Genomic DNA, 17,455 nt, shown 5'->3' on the forward strand with positions numbered 1-17,455 from the left:
TTATACCATGATGGGACTGGACCCCATTCCTAAGTCAAAGTATGATTAAAGTTCAAGTAATTGGTATTCTTTCACTCTTTGATGTTAGTCAGAAGTGGTCTTCCCAGCACCCGCAATGTGCTCAATATCGACCCCTTCTGCAATTCATACAGAGTTACATGTACAGGTAACATATCAAAGTACGATGATAAATTCTTTTATATAAGACCTGTTGCTCCTACTACTATTGGAACAGTCGGGGTATCCTTCTTCCACACTGCCCTCATTTCTGCCTGCAAATCCCGGTATTTTATGACTTTGTGTCTCTCTGTACATAGGACACTTTAGTCACTGGGTTAGCAATTTCAATGATCAATGCTACTTTTGTCTTCTTTTCATGGTTTACTATATTTGGTTTTCTCGCATTTATTTTTTGAACTGTTGGTAATGGGTGATCCCATGTTACATAAATGTCAGAATTTTCTATAATGATTTGTGGCTCATGTTTCCAGTCTTTTTCAGCTACTTCAATATTATAATGTTTGAACAATCCCCAATGCAACAGTCTTGCCACATTATTATGCCTTTCAGTACACAGTCCTTCTGCCATTAGTATGTCACAACCAGCAACAAGGTGTGCAACTGTTTCCAGTTCTGTTTTACAAAACCTACATTTGTTTGTTTCTCCCACATGTTTAATGGACTTTGTAAACCAAGATGTATGTAGTCCACTACCTTAGGTCACCAATATTCATAGGCTCATACTAGGCTATCTGCCCTAGGGCATTTATAAGCCTAACCAGAGTGTGTTTGGCTTTCGCCACCCATTTTAAATTATTTTTGCTATGCCCTTTTTCGAGGTTAGTATACTGTGCCTCTGTCTAACAGTGACACAGAAGTGATACCCGGGGTAAACCTACGATCTCCCATCCACTCATCAAGAATCCTCTTGAAGAGAGTCAGTGAGGGACTCTGCCTAACCTGGACTGGGATTTTATTCCAGAGTGAAGGGAGCCTTGTCCTATTTATTTCAGTGCTGAGGTTCAAGTCTCTCGAGCGCGTAGCTCGATGGGATTTGGATTTTCTGAGGTGCAGCATGTCCATTAATTCCGGGTTGGACATGGCTTTATACGTCAGGCACAGATCGCCTCTGAGCAGGCGGTATGCCACTGAGTAGAGCTGGAGTTTCTTTAACCGGACAGCATATGGCATCTGTTTGAGCCCTTTGATCCTCTTGGTGAGGTACTTTTGGGGTCTTTCCAGTTGCTGCAGGTGTCTGGTAAGGTACATCCCAAAAGGGGCATTGTACTCAATTATGGGCCTGATGAGGGATGAGTAAAGAGGCACGATGACCTCCCCTGATCTAGATGTGAATCCCTTCATGATTAGGTGGGCTATACAAAATGTTTTTCTAACCACTTTGGCCACGTGGTTGTCAAATGAGAGATTGCTATCAACTTGGGTCCCCAGGTCCCTAATTACTTCTTCTGTACTTAATGGATTACCACCCACGTGGTAATTTGTGGGCACTTTTTTTTTGCCAAAGATGATGACTATACACTTTTTGGCGTTTAGCTTGAGGCCATGGCTCTGGCACCAGTTGTCTGTTTCTATGAGGCCCTTTTGGAGGATGATTGTGTCGACTGGAGAGTCGATTATCGCACCCAGTTTGCAGTCATCTGCGAACTTGGTCAGCCACAGTCCTTCCGTGTTAGTCTGTACCTCAGAGAAAAATATACCGAACAAGAGAGGTCCCAGGACAGAGCCTTGTGGGACGCCACTTGTAACTGGTTTGGAGTCCGACATGGCTCCAGCAATTCTAACCATGTGGGTTCTGTCCTTGAGCCAGTTTACAACCCATCTATTGACATAGGGGTTTATATTTAAGCTGGTGAGCTTATCTATAATGCCTGAGTGAGGTATTGTATCGAAGGCTTTTGCGAGGTCAGGTAGGCTGTGTGGACCACCTTCCCCTCGTCAATGGCCTTGGTGACTGTTTCAAAGACATCAACCAGGTTTAAGAGGCAGGATCTGCCCTTAACAAAGCCGAACTGGGTAGGCTCCAGTGTCTGTAGGTCCCCAATATCTTTATTTATGAGGTCCATGATGATCCTTTGCAGACCAAGCTAGTCAGGCTTATGGGGCGATAGTTTCCAGGATCCGTTGAGGCACCACCTTTGTGGAGAGGGACCACTGTTGCTGTACGCCACTCTTAGGGTACATATCCTGTAGTAATGCTGAGATTGAACAGTAGTTTTATGTTTGGGTTTAGCTCTTCTTGGAGTTCATGTAGGACGCAGCCCGGGACACCGTCTCGTCCCATTGATGCTGTGTTTTTTGCTTTGGAGAGGGTAGCTCTTACCTGAGCATCTGAGATGTCAGGGGGGCAGCACTCTGCTGGGATAGATATTTGCCCTTTTGGTGGGGAGGGAGAAGTTTGCGCTGAACCTGTCAGCTAGGATGTTGGCAATGTCTGTGGGTTCGGTGTATTTTTTGTCATTTTGGACTAATTCTGAGCATACCTGGGAATTCCCACCCAGGTTCCTAACATAACTAAAGAAAGCCTTGTGATTATCTTTAGTGTTCTGTGCAATTTTTCTCTCAAAGCTGGCCTTAGACGATTTTATGAGTGCCCGTAGTTTTTTGCTAATACTGATCAGAGATGCCTTCCCTTTTTGAGATTTTGCTCTATCATGTAGTAGCTTCCTCCTTCTATTGTATAGTTTGTTTATGGCTGGGGTCCACCAGACAGGACGTCTGCCTTTGGAGGATTGGGTCTTGGTTTTATTTGGGATTGCATGATCCATGCATTCCTGAAGGTGTTCATAGAATGCGTTTATAAAGGATTCTGTGGTCTGGGCCGTATTTTCCACAGGCCCGGGGGCTTTGAAGGATTCCACCTCGATTTTGAGGAGTGTGAAATTTGCTTTAGAGAAGTTTTTCACTGTGGTTTTCAGGGCAGGGGGTGGAGTCGGGATGTGAATATCCAGTGAGATTAGTTTATGGTTTGATCTTACCAGTGAGGGATACACTTCTGGTCTGGAGCATAGAGTCCCCATGTTGGTGATGATCAGGTCCAGTATGTTTTCACCTCTTGTGGGAGTGGTAACAAGTTGTTCCATAGCATTTGAGTTTATAAATTCTAGGAACCTTTGGGCTAGGGTGTTGGAGCTAGAGTAATGCTCCCAGTCTATGTTTGGGTAGTTGAAGTCGCCCAATATAATGGTGTTTGGAGAGACCTTCATATTTTCCAGTGTTCTCAGGAAGGCCGAGTGGGGTTCCTGGATTTGGGAGGGTGGTCTGTAGCAGGCTATAAACTGGAAGGCAGTTTTACCCACTGTTAGTTGCACATGGACAGTCTCTGATGCTTCGTGCTGTGCCACCAACCTGGAAGTGTGGGTATCTTTGACGAATATTGATACTCCCCCTCCTTTTGTGGTTCGGTCCAAGTTTTGGGGTCGAAAAGCATGGTATGAGGTATAACCTGGTAGTGCTGGGGTGCTCTCGGGAGCCTTGAACCAGGTTTCTGTTACTGCACAGATATCGATGTTCTCCATGCTACGGAGAGTTTCAAGTGCGTGCATCTTGAGGTTTAGGCTTCTGGTGTTGAGTAGCATTACTCTTAGTTTCTTATCCCTTGTGATACCTATGGAGGTGGGTTTGTCTTTTGAGCCTTGCCTAAAAAAGGCACTATGGGGGTAGCAAGAGCCTTTGCCAATATCCGAAATCCCAGGGGTGACAGGTGCAAGCCGTCCCTAGTGAAGCATCGTGGCTTGTCGAGCATGTCATCCCAGGCTGAAAGGCATTGGATCCCCTTTGAATGACACCAATACTTAAGCTAATTGTTGAAATTGATCATCTTGTCTTCATATTGTGGCATCATTCTTGGTGAGGGTAAGACGCTACTGAAGGTCAGGGTCATACCGGCCTGGGCTACATGCTCAGAGAACTCCTCTATGTCTCTTTTCATGTAGTCTAGGGAGGTACATCTCAGGTCATTCACACCAGCATGGACAATGACTGAGTCATATTTGTACTTGCCTTGGAGTGACCTGAGTGCTTGTGTTATGTGGCGGATCCTAGCGCCCGACAGGCAGCTCACCATGACCTTCTCCTTGTTCAGCCTGGTGAGCGGGATGTCAGTGTGCCTGATGATAGAGTCACCTATTACAAGTGTATCAGGTGTGTTGTTTAGCCTTAAGGGCTGTGACTGTTCGGCACACTGGCTTTGTGAGCTATGTGTTGCACGTGTTTTGTTTTGGGGTAGCGGATGCTTGGGTGTCTGCTTTGGAGGTCTCTGCTGCTTAGGCAGATTTTTATTTAGAGCCTCTGAGTATGTTTTTGTGTGTTTATGTGTTTGGTTTGCTGTTGTGGTAGGTCTATGTGAGACTGGAATTGTAGTGTGTGTGGTTTCCTTCTCCTCCTGACTGGTTTCGCCAGTACTGAGTTGAGAGAGCTTAGCCTCCAGTATGGCTATATGGTTGCATCTCTCACATGTGTTGGAATTTGTTGGGAGGAGGAGAGGGTTGTCTGTGTACAAGAGGCAGTTGTAACATTGCCTCAAGATTCCCAGATTCACCAGCTGGACCGGAGAGGAGATTGACAATTGACCTTTGGACATGCTAGAATAGTATTGGGAATTCCTTTATAATTGAAAAAAGGGCCAATGGGGAACTAGGTATTCAAGGGAGTTTGTGAGGGTGTAGTGCTTTTAATTTTTTAGAGCTGACTTATATAATTGCTTTAGTGAGCAAGTGCCAGGTAACTTAAATGCAATGTGTTACAGGTAACTTAAATGCAAAAACGACAAACAGTAACTTTCTTTCAAGTGAAACAAGGAAATAAGTACAGTAAGCAATGCAGATATCACTAGGGATCCACAGAAGCGCTGAAAAGCCGCGTTTTAGGTGGAATTAGTGTTTCAGGGAAATAAGCAAACAAACAACAAGCATACAAACAAAGCTAGATTCAGCAGGCCTGGATCTAGTCTATGCTACAGCAAACAAGGTGTACCAATTTCAGTAAGAAACAGTTCAAATATGCAGGCACTATAAGCCTTTAACCAGAAATTCCCAGCTCAGAAGGGCAGAGTCCAGCCTCTCCTCCCACAAGAGTGCAGACCACAAACCCTTTTAATGTAAAATAACTGGCCTGAAGCCCAAGTGCTTAAACCAGAATTAATACACTTTTAGAATAACAGACACTGAGCCCTCAATCAGCAGTTCCCAACTTAGAAGGATGTAAGCTACCTGTTCTGCCACTACAGTGCAGACCACAAACCTTCTTAATGTAAAACAACTGGCCTAAAGCCCAAGTGCTTAAACAAGAATTAATACATTTTTAGAATAACAGACACTGAGCCCTCAAACAGCAGTTCCCAACTTAGAAGGATGTAAGCTACCTGTCCTGCCACCACAGTGCAGGCCACAAACCTTCCTAATGTAAAACAACTGGTCTGAAGCCCAAGTGCTTAATCCAAAAGACTTATAATGATAGCTACACTTTAATCAAGTTACCACCAAGTAGTAATAAATACAATTTAATACTTTAAAGAATGCTTGGATTAGTGCTCAAGTTATACAAACAAAGCTAGATTCAGCAGGCCTGGATCTAGTCTATGCTACAGCAAACAAGGTGTACCAATTTCAGTAAGAAGCATTTGAAATATGCAGGCACTATAAGCCTTTAACCAGAAATTCCCAGCTCAGAAGGGCAGAGTCCAGCCTCTCCTCCCACAAGAGTGCAGACCACGAAACATTTTAATGTAAAATAACTGGCCTGACGCCCAAGTGCTTAAACCAGAATTAATACACTTTTAGAATAACAGACACTGAGCCCTCAATCAGCAGTTCCCAACTTAGAAGGATGTAAGCTACCTGTTCTGCCACTACAGTGCAGACCACAAACCTTCTTAATGTAAAACAATTGGTCTGAAGCCCAAGTGCTTAAACTAAAAGACTTAGAATGAGTTACACCAAGAAGTAATAAATACAATTGAGTACTTTTAAGATGATGCAAAAGCAAAATAAAGTAGGAAGAAACACAAATACAGTAAAAGCAGATAATTTTTTTTTTTGAGTGAGCAAATGAGATGGGCCCAGTATTTACAGGACAGAAACAAGTGCAAATGCAGGCCTTCAAATCAGAAAGTTGAGAGAGATGAAAGACTGCCCAAACGGCCCATAACTACAAATTCTGGGCCAGAACCACTCCTTACGTGGTAGACAGGTTACCTAGTGCTTACCACTCCCACTGATAAGCTAGAAGGCTTCCCTCCAACACAGAAAGGCTTGGGGACTCAGAAGCTTACAAATAGTCCTGGATACAGCAAATCTGTATCTGGAACACTAATTACAGGAAAGGTAAGAAACAGGCTCACAATTTTTTTTTCAGAAAAGTAGCAAAAACAGTAGTAAAAACAATTCACATGCAGTGTAAGCTGGCACACTTGAGTATGTAGCAGTATTAGTCCAAACACCGTTTGAAAAAATGTAATTAAATTAAAAAAGGACTAAAAGCAAGTGCAGAAAGGGTTTATTAGGTAGAATACGGTAAAGAGATGGGACTGGGGGAGTGTCCTAGATCAAATCTACAGTGGGGCGGGCACTGCAAAAGCCACCAAATTATACTGATCTCTGTATATTTGCAGAACAGTAAGACAACAGATATTTAAGCAACAATTTAGCTGTATAATACAGAATAATACAGAAAAATACACTCAGCTCTATATATTTGCAGATAGTCTTGTAAGGCTGTCTCTCAACACACAGGTTCCACTTTAAATGCAGGCTGCTGCTATTAAGTCAAATTAAGGAAACCTTGAGTTAACAACAAACAAGCTATAGAAACCAAAATGGGTGGGGTGGGGAAGACAGTTTCAACAGAGATGTGAGGAATCAGAGTGCAAATTATAAAACCAAAAAAATATATACTGATCTCTGTATATTTGCAGAACAGTGAGACAACAGATATCTAAGCAAAATTTAGCTCTATAATACAGAATAATACAGAAAAATATACTCAGCTCTATATATTTTCAGATAGTCTTGTAAGGCTGTCTCTCAACACACAGGTTCCACTTTAAATGCAGGCTGCTGCTATTAAGTCAAATTAAGGGAAACTTGAGTTAACAACACACAAGCTATAGAAACCAAAATGAGGGGGAGGTGGGGAAGACAGTTTCAACAGAGATGTGAAGAATCAGAGTGCAAATTATAAAACCAAAAAAATATATACTGATCTCTGTATATTTGCAAAACAGTAAGACAAGAGATATCTAAGCAACAATTTAGCTCTATAATACAGAATAATACAGAAAAATATGCTCAGCTCTATATATTTGCAGATAGTCTTGTAAGGCTGTCTCTTAACACACAGGTTCCGCTTTAAAATATTAACCTTTCATCTTTTGGTTTATATTCACCTCTCCTTAACCATTTTTGCATTCAATCCGGATCAGCATGAGGTTGTTCTAAGAGTTTTCTATGCTTGCAATTATATTTATGGATTTTCCACATTTCTTGCCTTCTCATCTGATCCTTCACCTTTTATTCTTTCTTTGTTTTTTTTGGGATATTCAGTTGCTGCCTGATTTTATTTACTTCTGGTTTGACTTCCACTCCTGCTTGATGCCAATATGCTTCTGCTAAACTAAGCAGAGAAGTCATCTTACACTTGTTTAATTTCTCCAAGTCTTGTGTTTCTAATACCATGATGGGAATGGACCCCATTCCTAAGTCAAAGTATGATTAAAGTTCATGAAATTAGTATTGTTTCAGTCTTTGGTGTCAGCCAAAAGTGCTCTTCGAAGCACCTGTAATGTGCCCAGTAATGACTCCTTCTGCAATTCGTATGGAGTTAAATGGATTGGTAACATATCTAAATACGACTGTAGATTATTTTTTATAAGACCTGTTGCTCCTACTACTATTAGAACTGTCTGGGTATCTTTCTTCCACATTGCTCTTGTTTCTGCCTGCAGATCCTGATATTTTATGACTTTATGTCTCTCTGTACGCAAGACACTGTAGTCACTGGGTGTGGCGATTTCAATGATCAATGCTACTCTTGCCTTCTTTTCTTGAACCACTATATCCGGTTTTCTAGCATCTATCTTTTGAATTGTTGATAATGGGTGGTCCCCTGTAAACTTCATCATTTTTTATAATGCTCTGTGGCTTATGTTTCCAGTGTTTTTAAGCCACTTCAGTACCATAATGTTTGCAGAATGCCCAGTGCAACAATCTTGCCACATTATTATGCCTTTCAGTATGTAGTCTTTCTGCCATTAGTATGTCGCAACCTGCAGCAAGGTGCACAACTGTTTCCAATTCAGTTTTACAAAACCTACATTTGTCTGTTTCTCCTACACTTGCAATAAGGCTTTGTGAACGATGGATGAGGTCTACTCGACCATGGTGCATCTTTGGGTGAATATTTAACAGTGCAGTTAAGGACAACAACCCACACTCTTTTCATTGATTTCTGCAAAGCTTTTTACTACTTGGAGTGGATGCTTACATGCGACATGGAGTAGAATATTCTACATTAATCCCATGGCACAGCTTAACTTAGATGGGTACGTTTCTTCTGAGGGACCAGACAGAGATACCTACTTTCACCCTTGTTTCTCATGGTGGAAGTCCTCCATATAATGCTTTGTTAGCAAGCTGGGAACTGTGGTACATATGCAGGAATTTAATTTCTTTGGTACTGAGTTGGTTTGCTGATAACTGTGCAATATGGTCAATGAATCCTCAAAAGTTTCAGTTTAATAACTCAAATTCGAAAATTCTTTGACATCCTGTTGGGACTAGGGATGAACTATAGCAAGTTAGAGATGAACTCCACTCCCTTTAAGCAAAATGGTACCCATTTGTAACACAAGTTACATACTTTAGTATTTGTTTTGAAAGACATATAAAGAAATGAATCAATGTGAACTGGAATCCCTTTTCGGAGATGGATAGGTGGAGGCCCCGGAAAAATCATTTTCTGGTCACAGTTAAAGCAGTAAAAATGAGTTTGCACAGGCATCTCTTTCTCTGCAGGAAGTGCAACCTGTTTTTTCCAGCTACAGATCAAGAAGCGCTACAAAGAAATTGACTTTATTTTGGCAATGAGAAACTCAGAATTTGGTGTCACAAAATAGTGCAGCCACTCTGTGCAGGGGAAGAGGATATCTGAAGTCCAAGTGTACTGCCTGACCTCTTACTTTAGTTTATTCATCAGATTTAGGCAAACACCTAAACCAGTGTGCAGAGATTTGCGTTTAAAGTCTGATGCTGTGCTGGAAACCAACAAAATCAGATATGGGACCACAGAAGTACAGAGATTAGAGAATTAGCCCTGTTATGGAAGTTAAAGGGCTTTCAACCAGTGCCTGAGCAACTGGATTAAAACTGGGCATTTGTCCACAGCTATGGTGGATAACAGGATACTCTGGAGGTAGAACTGAATCAAAATTAGAATCCTCTACTGGGAGAAATTCTCATATCCAGGGATGCTGACATAAGCAGTACCTGGACCATGCTAGAGGTGCCAACAGGAACTACCTGAGCACATGGCAGTATCTGCAGTTAAGATATACTTATTCAAATAATGCATTGCTCTTGTGGGGCTGTAGAGCCTTTTCAGCATCAAGAAACCTGAATGTCTGAAGTGCTGGCATATTATTTTACACTGCAGGCAGTGTATACAAAGGTATACATGCTCTTCTACTGTACAGGCCCACTCCATATGACAAGCTTAAGAACTAATCAGGAATTACTATAAATATGACTTTGATAAGTATGCGTCACAGAGAATTCTGCAGAACAGTCTTCCACTCCACATAAAGCAAAATAATTCTCTTACCATATCCAAACATAATTTGAATGAATGGATGGATGGACCCCCCCCTCCCCCCAAGTATAGCACATATAAATCTTCCCAACATACATATGATTTGCCCATCTCTGGGTTATTTGTACACAAAATGTAAGGGCTAAAAGCTATCAGGGGGAATAGAAGGCTAGGCATCCTCACAGATAAGTAGCATAGTAAGTACCTATGAACCTACTGAGTCTAGGGAGTGCATGCTGACACAATGAATGGGAAGATATATTGTTGAACTGAACGTCCCATGCATTTTTATCCCTGACACTTTTTACAAGCCTCAAGCTGCTCCATGACTGGCATTTAACTCCTGCCCAGATGAACAGATTAGGAATACTAGTAACAGATACATGCAATTCATCTGGGGGGCCCCACCTTTTCAAATACCCAAAGTGGGACATTTTTTGTAGAAATGTGAACTATTGCAGGACAAAACATACCCACGGGTATTGCAAAGGACAGAACTTCACTTTCTTGCCAAAATAAAATCTCATTCTTGTAGCATTTCAGTTGCTTATGCTATTTCATATAACATTTAGGTGTTTCATATACAAAATAACTGTTTATGCAACTACTAAAGAAAACTTAGGAAATATTTTTGTCCTAAATCTCAGGACACTTGACATTTTTTAGGTTTCTTCATAGGCACAACTCCCCAAAAAGGGACTGCCTCTCGCAAAGAGCGACAGGTGGTAACCCTATCTGGGGCAGACTTTACTCATTTGATAAGGAAATGCCAAGAGGTACAATGGACATAGTTCAAGATAAGGGACTCGTTATTGTGGGTAGTAAGGGTTCCCCTACTATCATTACAAGTAGATGAATTGTTACTGTTTGGTATTCCGGGGAGGATACATGTATTCTGACAGAGCTTAAAAAGGTTACAAGAAAGCTATTACTAATATCAGGAAGTAATTTTTAAAGATTGATAATTACAACTTGAGGGCAGCTCCTTTCATATAAGAAAATATCAGTACAAATTAGCTAGGGGGGAGACAGGTGATGGAGCAATCCAGCATTTATATAGGAATTTTTGGAACATTTTTCTGCTTGCATTGTTTTATCCTATTTAAAGGACACGCTTATGTGGGTAATGTTGTGTAGAATATATACATATCTGCACATAACTTGTACAGAGGTTTTGTAGATGTTGTGAACAGTATGTAGTCTAAGAAAAGTACAGTTGTGTACACTTATCATAAATGTAGATGTTTGAGTGCATTCACTGTTGCGGTCATTACATTTGGGTTATCTGCTTGCAGTAGCCCTCAGTCGGCCTGATTATCAAAGTCTTGGGTCCTACATCGGTTGCTGTCTCATCTTCCGTGATGTCAGGTAGTCAGGCGTATAAAGCATGCAGCCGACACCATTGCATCAGTTTTTCTTGCCCCAAATGTCAGGTGCCCCCATAATGGGAAGCAATTAAATATATATATATATATATATATATATATATATATATATATATATATATATATATATACATACAAGGTTATACCTCCAACAAAAAGCAAATACACCAAAAAGCTTTTAAGCATAGTAAAGGGGAGTACAGGTACAGCCAAAAGAAATCAGGGGGCTGGAGGGAGGGTAACCAGGACTGTAACAGTGAATACACTCGAACATCTACATTTATGGTAAGTGTACACAACTGTACTATGTTCGTCATGTTTCACTATTGCAGTCATTACATTTGGGTAGATTCCCAAAGCTAAGGATGGGAGGAGGAATTTAGATAGCATTAGGACCAGCTATAAGGCCCTGCAAGACTGCAGTGGCAAAGCCAGCTCTGGATTTAGAGAAAACTGGTAGATGGTAATGCTTGGTGAAAGTATGTACAGAACTCCAGGTAGCAGCTTCTAGGATGTCCCTGGTAAGAACACCTCTGAGAAAGGCTGCAGAGGCAGATGCAGCCCTGGTTGAATGGGGTCTAATCCCCTGTGGAATAAGGCTTCCATGGTGCTTATAGCAGAAATGAATGCAATGGCCTATCCAGTTAGAAATGGTTTGCTTTGAAATAGCCTTCCCCTGCCCCTGCAGCAATTGCTAACAGCAGTTGTTCAGATTTCCTTTGAGGTTTAGTCCTGTCCAAGTAAAATCTAAGTTGTCTGTGCACATCTAAGGAGTGCAGTATCCGTTCCCCTTTCTTCTGTGGATTAGAAATGAAGGTTGGCAAATGAATGGACTGATTAAGAGCCACACTGGATACGACCTTGGGCATGAAGGACGGATTGGTCCTGAGGGACACCCTGTCCGCATGAAAGATGATGAAAGGCTCCATTGCCATAAGGGCCTGTAATTCAGATACCCTTCTTGCTGAATGATTGCTAAGAGGAAGGCTGTTTTCCAAGAAATTAATTTTAACTCTGCACTTGCAGTTGGCTCAAAAGGAGGAACAGTGAGTTTTTTCCAATACAAAGTTAAGGTCCCAGGCTGGAGTTGGGGCTCTCCTGGGTGGTCTTAAATTTTTGGCCCCTCTGAGGAACTGCTTGAGAAGTGGATGAGAGAAGAGGTGTGGTTTTGTGTTGTAATGAGCTGAAATGGCTGAGGCGTGAATTTTGATGGAGGAAAAAGAAAGGCCCTTGTGAAGCATCTCAGTTAAGTATTGAAGAATCTGAGGTAAATTGAGTGCTGCTGTGCCCATCCCTTGAGTTTGGTTCCAGGCACAGAATCTTTTCCATTTTTCAGCATAAGATTTTCTAGTACTAGGCCTCCTTGCCTCCAAAATGACATCCAACACTTGTTTACTGAGTGATGGTAATGGAGAGATTAGGTAATTAGCCAGGCTGCCAGGTTCAGGGTTTGAGGCTGAGGGTGCAGAATCTGGCTCTCCTGCTGTTGACAGCAGGGTACGGGTCTGAGGTAGGTACCATGGAGCTAGCAGTAACAAATTGCGCAAGAGGGGGTACCAGTGTTGGTGTGGCCAGTCTGGTGCAATCAGTATCGTCCTTGGTTGTCCTGTTTGATCTTTAGTAGTACTTCGAAGAGGAGAGGCAGAGGAGGAAAGGCATAAACTGATAGATTTTTCCAGCTGAAGGACAGAGTATCCACTTTCCATGCTTGTTTGTGGGGAGTCCTTGTGCAGAATTTGTCCAATTGGTAGTTCTGGGGGGAGGCAAACAGGTCTATATCTGGGCTCCCCCATTTGTTTATCAACATGTTGAAAGTCTTTGGTTCCAGTTTCCACTTGTGTGGGTCCATGATATTTCTGCTTAGTTTGTCTGCCAGTGTATTTAGTTTTCCTGGCAGGAATTGAACCTGTAGATGCACTTGGTAGCTCAAGGCTGTGTCCCACAGAGCCATGGCTAGTCTGCATAGGGGGTAAGAATGGGTACCTTCTTGCTTGTTTATGTACTACATAACAGTGGTGTTGTCCGTCTTTACCATTAATTGTCCTGGAAGAATGTGGTCCTTGAAGGCTGTCAGAGCTTTCTGTACAGCTAACGTTTCTTTTTGACTGATATGCAGGTGTTTGACTTGGGTTCCATTTGCCCTGAATGCACTTCCCTGCCAGGTGAGCCCCCCTCCCCATGCATAGTCTGATGCGTCTGTTGTTAGGGTTTGGGCGGCAGGGGGTAGAGTGAATGGTAGTCCCTTGTTTTGGTGGCAGGCCTTTGCCCACCAAAGGAAATCTAACCGTACGCAAGGTATGATAGGAATCATTGCTTCTAGATCCTAAGAATGTTGACACCATAGGCTTTTAAGATACCATTGTAGTTTCCATATATGCAGCCTTGCATATGGAATTAGTAGAATGCAGAAGGCCACGAACCCCAAGGCTTGCAGTATTTTCTTTGCAGATAGCAGGGTTTTTGTGGCCATTAGTTTGAAGTAAGTTGTCAAATGAATTTGTTTCTCTGGTGTGAGGAAAGACATCTGGGAAGTTGTGTTCAAGCTTGCTCCCAGGAATATAATTTGTTGACAGGGTACCAGATGTGATTTATTTTCGATTATGGTGTACCCCATATAAGTTAGCACCCTTTATACAAATGCCGGATGATTCAAAAGTTATGTTCTGGCTTTCTGCCTGAAGTAGACAATCGTCTAGGTATGGATATATTTGAATATTTCTTTGCCTGCAAAATGTAATGACTGGAGCTAGGCATTTTGTGAATACCCTGGGTGCAGTAGATAAGCCAAAGGGCAGTGCAGAGCACTGCTAGTACATGTAGCCTGCTTTGAAGCATAGGTATCTTCTGCAAGATTCCCTGATTGGGATGTGCAGGTAGGCTTCCTTTAAATCCAGTGTTGCCAACCAGGCATCTTTGCCTAGCATAATAAGTAAATGGTGAAGAGTTACCATCTTGAATTTTGGAATCACTAAAAAGGTGTTTAAGATGGAAAGGTCCAGGATAGGATGCCATGAGTTGTCTTTTCTGGGTACCAGGAAAGTCTTGAGTAGAAACCTTGTCCCTTTTCCTCTTCTGGTACAGTCTGAATAGCCTTTATGCTTAAGAGAGAGAGTACTTGCTTTTGAGCCTCTGCCCACTGATATGGGGGTAGATCTAGCCAACCGTTTGGGGTTGGTATCGTGTGGAAGTGAAATCTGTATCCTTGGGGAAACTATATTTAAAACCCATTTGTCCTGGGTAATGAGTTTCCAGTTTTTCTAAAGGAGCAGTCAGTTGAGAAGTGCTTGGAAGTTTTAAAGTTAAGTCATTGAGACAGTTTACCATAGGGGGGAGTCTTATTATTCCCTGATTTGGAAGTGGGAGCCCCGCACTGCTTAGTTCTGTGTGCACCCTGGGACTAAAGCCTGGGTGTTCTGCTAGTTCTGGGTTTGGACTGAGAAGGCCTGGAAGAGGCAGGAAAAGACCAATTCTTAGAGGGCCAATACCTACTAAGTCTTGCGGGTTGTACTTGTAGGAAATCTAACAGTTTGCAAAGATTTAGCTATTTCCTCCATCTTTTTCAGAAGTCTGCTTTGTTGCCAAACAGGTGGTCCTGATTTAAGGGAGCGTCCAGCAATTTAGCTTTAACATGATCTGGCAAAGATTACGCCTTAAGCCAAGCATGCCTTCTAAGTACAGACCCAGTGGCAGCAGCCCTGCAAGATGCCTCTAGTGAATCAAAACCACAGTGCAAAGTATCCAACCTGTTCAGCAGAATGCATTAAATCCTGTAAATCCTTATTTTCAGCACAGCCAGGAATCAACATAATGTTCTGTTTAAGCAATCCAATAATATGCTGCTGATACTTTAACATATGAAACTGGCAGTTTAAGGTCCTAATGGCCAAAGTTGCAGAAGTGTATACCTTCTTACCCCATCTACCCAGTGCTCTGGAGTCTCTATCAGAGGGTGTAGGATTTTTGGCAGTAGTAGCCTTAATGCACTTGGGTCCCTGTGAAATGGTCTCAGGATCCACAGTAGGATTTTTAAAAAGGAACTTGTGAGAGTCAGGAACCCTGTAATATATATCAGGTTTTCTGGGAGCAGCAGGTAAAGAGTCAGGGGCCAAGCTAGATTCCAAAAAGGCATAATCAATAATGTCTAGTACAGGAGGGATAGCTAAAGGCCTGTGTTGGGGCAGGAGTAAGAAATTCCTAAGCCTCTTTTTAAAATCAGAGTAATCCTGGCTTTCCCAGCGAAAGTGTCCCCTAACAGTATGCAGGGTTTCACCAAAAGAGAAATCCTCTGGGGGGAAGGAATGGGAATAGAGTCCTCTGCATCAGAATCCTCATAGGTAGATAAGGGTAAATCCTGGTCATCAGAAGAGACAGAAATTTCAGAATCCTGGTCAGAAGTATCATAAGCAAATTCAGTCCTAGGTCTCTTAGAGGGGGAAGGTTGGCTTCCCCTGATTAAAGTAATAAGGTCTTCAGCCATTCTTATCATTTGCTTTTTAGGCATGGAGGCCTGACCATGCGGTCTGGGCGTCAGTTTTCTAGGCATGGTTTGAGTTTTAGGCCTTGTAGTAGAAGATGGCGTCGGTTTCATATGCAAGTCAGTAGGCCTGAATACACCCCCAAAAGCCGGTGCCTGCACAGCGCCTCCAGACCCATCCAAGGTAGAGACATCCGCAGGTTCCACAGTTGAAGCATCTTGCGGCATACCGGACTCCGAATAGGTCTCAGTAGAGGCCTGCAAATCTGAAGAAGCGGGTATCAGGGGCTACGAAAGTGCTTCAATGAGTTCCGGCGAACTGGCGACTGGCTTAGGAGAAGCGTCGTCGGCAGCTTTGGACCTAGGCGGCCTGTCTCTGTCTTTATCTTTGCGTTTTTTCGGAATGTTGGTAGTCGGATGGCTTACCAAAGACATATCTGGATAATTGAACCGAGTACCAAAATGTTTAAAAGCGTAAATATACCAACGACAAACAGTTCGTTGCTTAAATAAGGCACAAAACCAACAGCGAGGTTTGTCGTGGTCAGGGCCTAGGCAAGGAATACAGTATGAATGAAAATCTTTGTGAGGTATTTGCTTTTCACAAGAAATACAATTATTGGCTTTTACTGAAATCAGGTTAGAGCAAGAAAACGTTTCCCCAATGAGGTACTTAGCTTTAGTTGAAGACTTTGGTTCTGAAACTCGAAAACGAAAATTTCAGGCCGACCGGCTCTTGCGAACTGCTTCTGCTTCGGGCACCGCACGGCAAGAAAGACTGATGTAATGGCATCGGCTGCATGCTTTATACCCCTGACGTCATGGAAGATGAGACAGCAACCGACACAGGACCCAAAACTTTGATAATCAGGCCGACTGAGGGCTACTGCAAGCAGATAACCCAAATGTAAACACGAAAAACATCTAGTGTTACAGACAAGCTTTTCCCTTCTAGCATCTCACATAAAAGAAAAGAAAAGAAAACAGAACTGTTGAATTCTCTCCATATCTACTTGCATTCTGCCTTAAAGAGCACATAACTTAATGAGAATAAAGCTGATAGTCTAGTGCTGAAAAAGAGACATTTGTATGTACTCTAATGAAGCCTAACTAAAAATAAATATATATACTAAGCAAATAAATGAAATCAAAGAAATGCATAAAAATGTGGCTTTACCTTTGCTATCCTGCTGTGTTCAAGACAGTCCTGAAGTTCAAGCTTATCAGTCTGTGATGCTACGAGCGGCCTGCAAAAGGGAAAAAAAAGAAGTTATGTCTTATCATAATGTTCCATCTGTGTTGTTCATCTTCTTTCATTCATTACTGATGGGTTCCGTTCCGAGCCCTCAGAACCGAGTCGGCCTATTACCAAGCTCGTGCCAGCCAAAAAAACTCTCAAGCTAAGTCTCTAACCAGAATGCCCATCTCCCTGTTACCTCAGATTGAGTTTGATATAGAAAAAGAAGTAAAGCCGAGGCCACTTCTGCGCAAATGCCCTAGGGCACCACTTAGAGCCAAAGCATCCCTCAAGAGCCTTTGGAGGGGACAGGAGGGTGGGAAGTGATGAATGAAAAAAGATGAACAACACAGATGGAATGTTATGGTAAGACATAACTTCTTTATCTGATGTTGTTAATCTGCTTTCCATTCATCACTGATGGGATAGAATCCCAAGCTACCTTGAGGTCCATGGCTGGCCCTTATGGAAGAACATTCCCGAGTACCATTGAGCTGAAGGCAGCTCTCCCACTGGACACCAAGTCCAATTTGTAAT

The 17,455-nt window shown here is 42.3% G+C and overlaps 1 protein-coding gene across 1 annotated transcript in view; it reads right to left on the bottom strand.

Moving 5' to 3' along the window:
- Positions 1-17,455, bottom strand: part of LOC122817164 (DNA (cytosine-5)-methyltransferase 3B-like) — a 1,566,941-nt gene that overhangs the window by 61,634 nt on the left and 1,487,852 nt on the right. Inside the window, exon 20 of the mRNA XM_044090371.1 lies at positions 16,859-16,928. Within this exon, the coding sequence (XP_043946306.1) occupies positions 16,859-16,928 (70 nt within the window). The remainder of the gene's footprint in view (positions 1-16,858; positions 16,929-17,455) is intronic.

Source organism: Protopterus annectens, chromosome 12.part0 (genome assembly GCF_019279795.1).
Source record: "Protopterus annectens isolate FY-2018-M chromosome 12.part0, PAN1.0, whole genome shotgun sequence".
Lineage (NCBI taxonomy): Eukaryota > Metazoa > Chordata > Ceratodontiformes > Protopteridae > Protopterus > Protopterus annectens.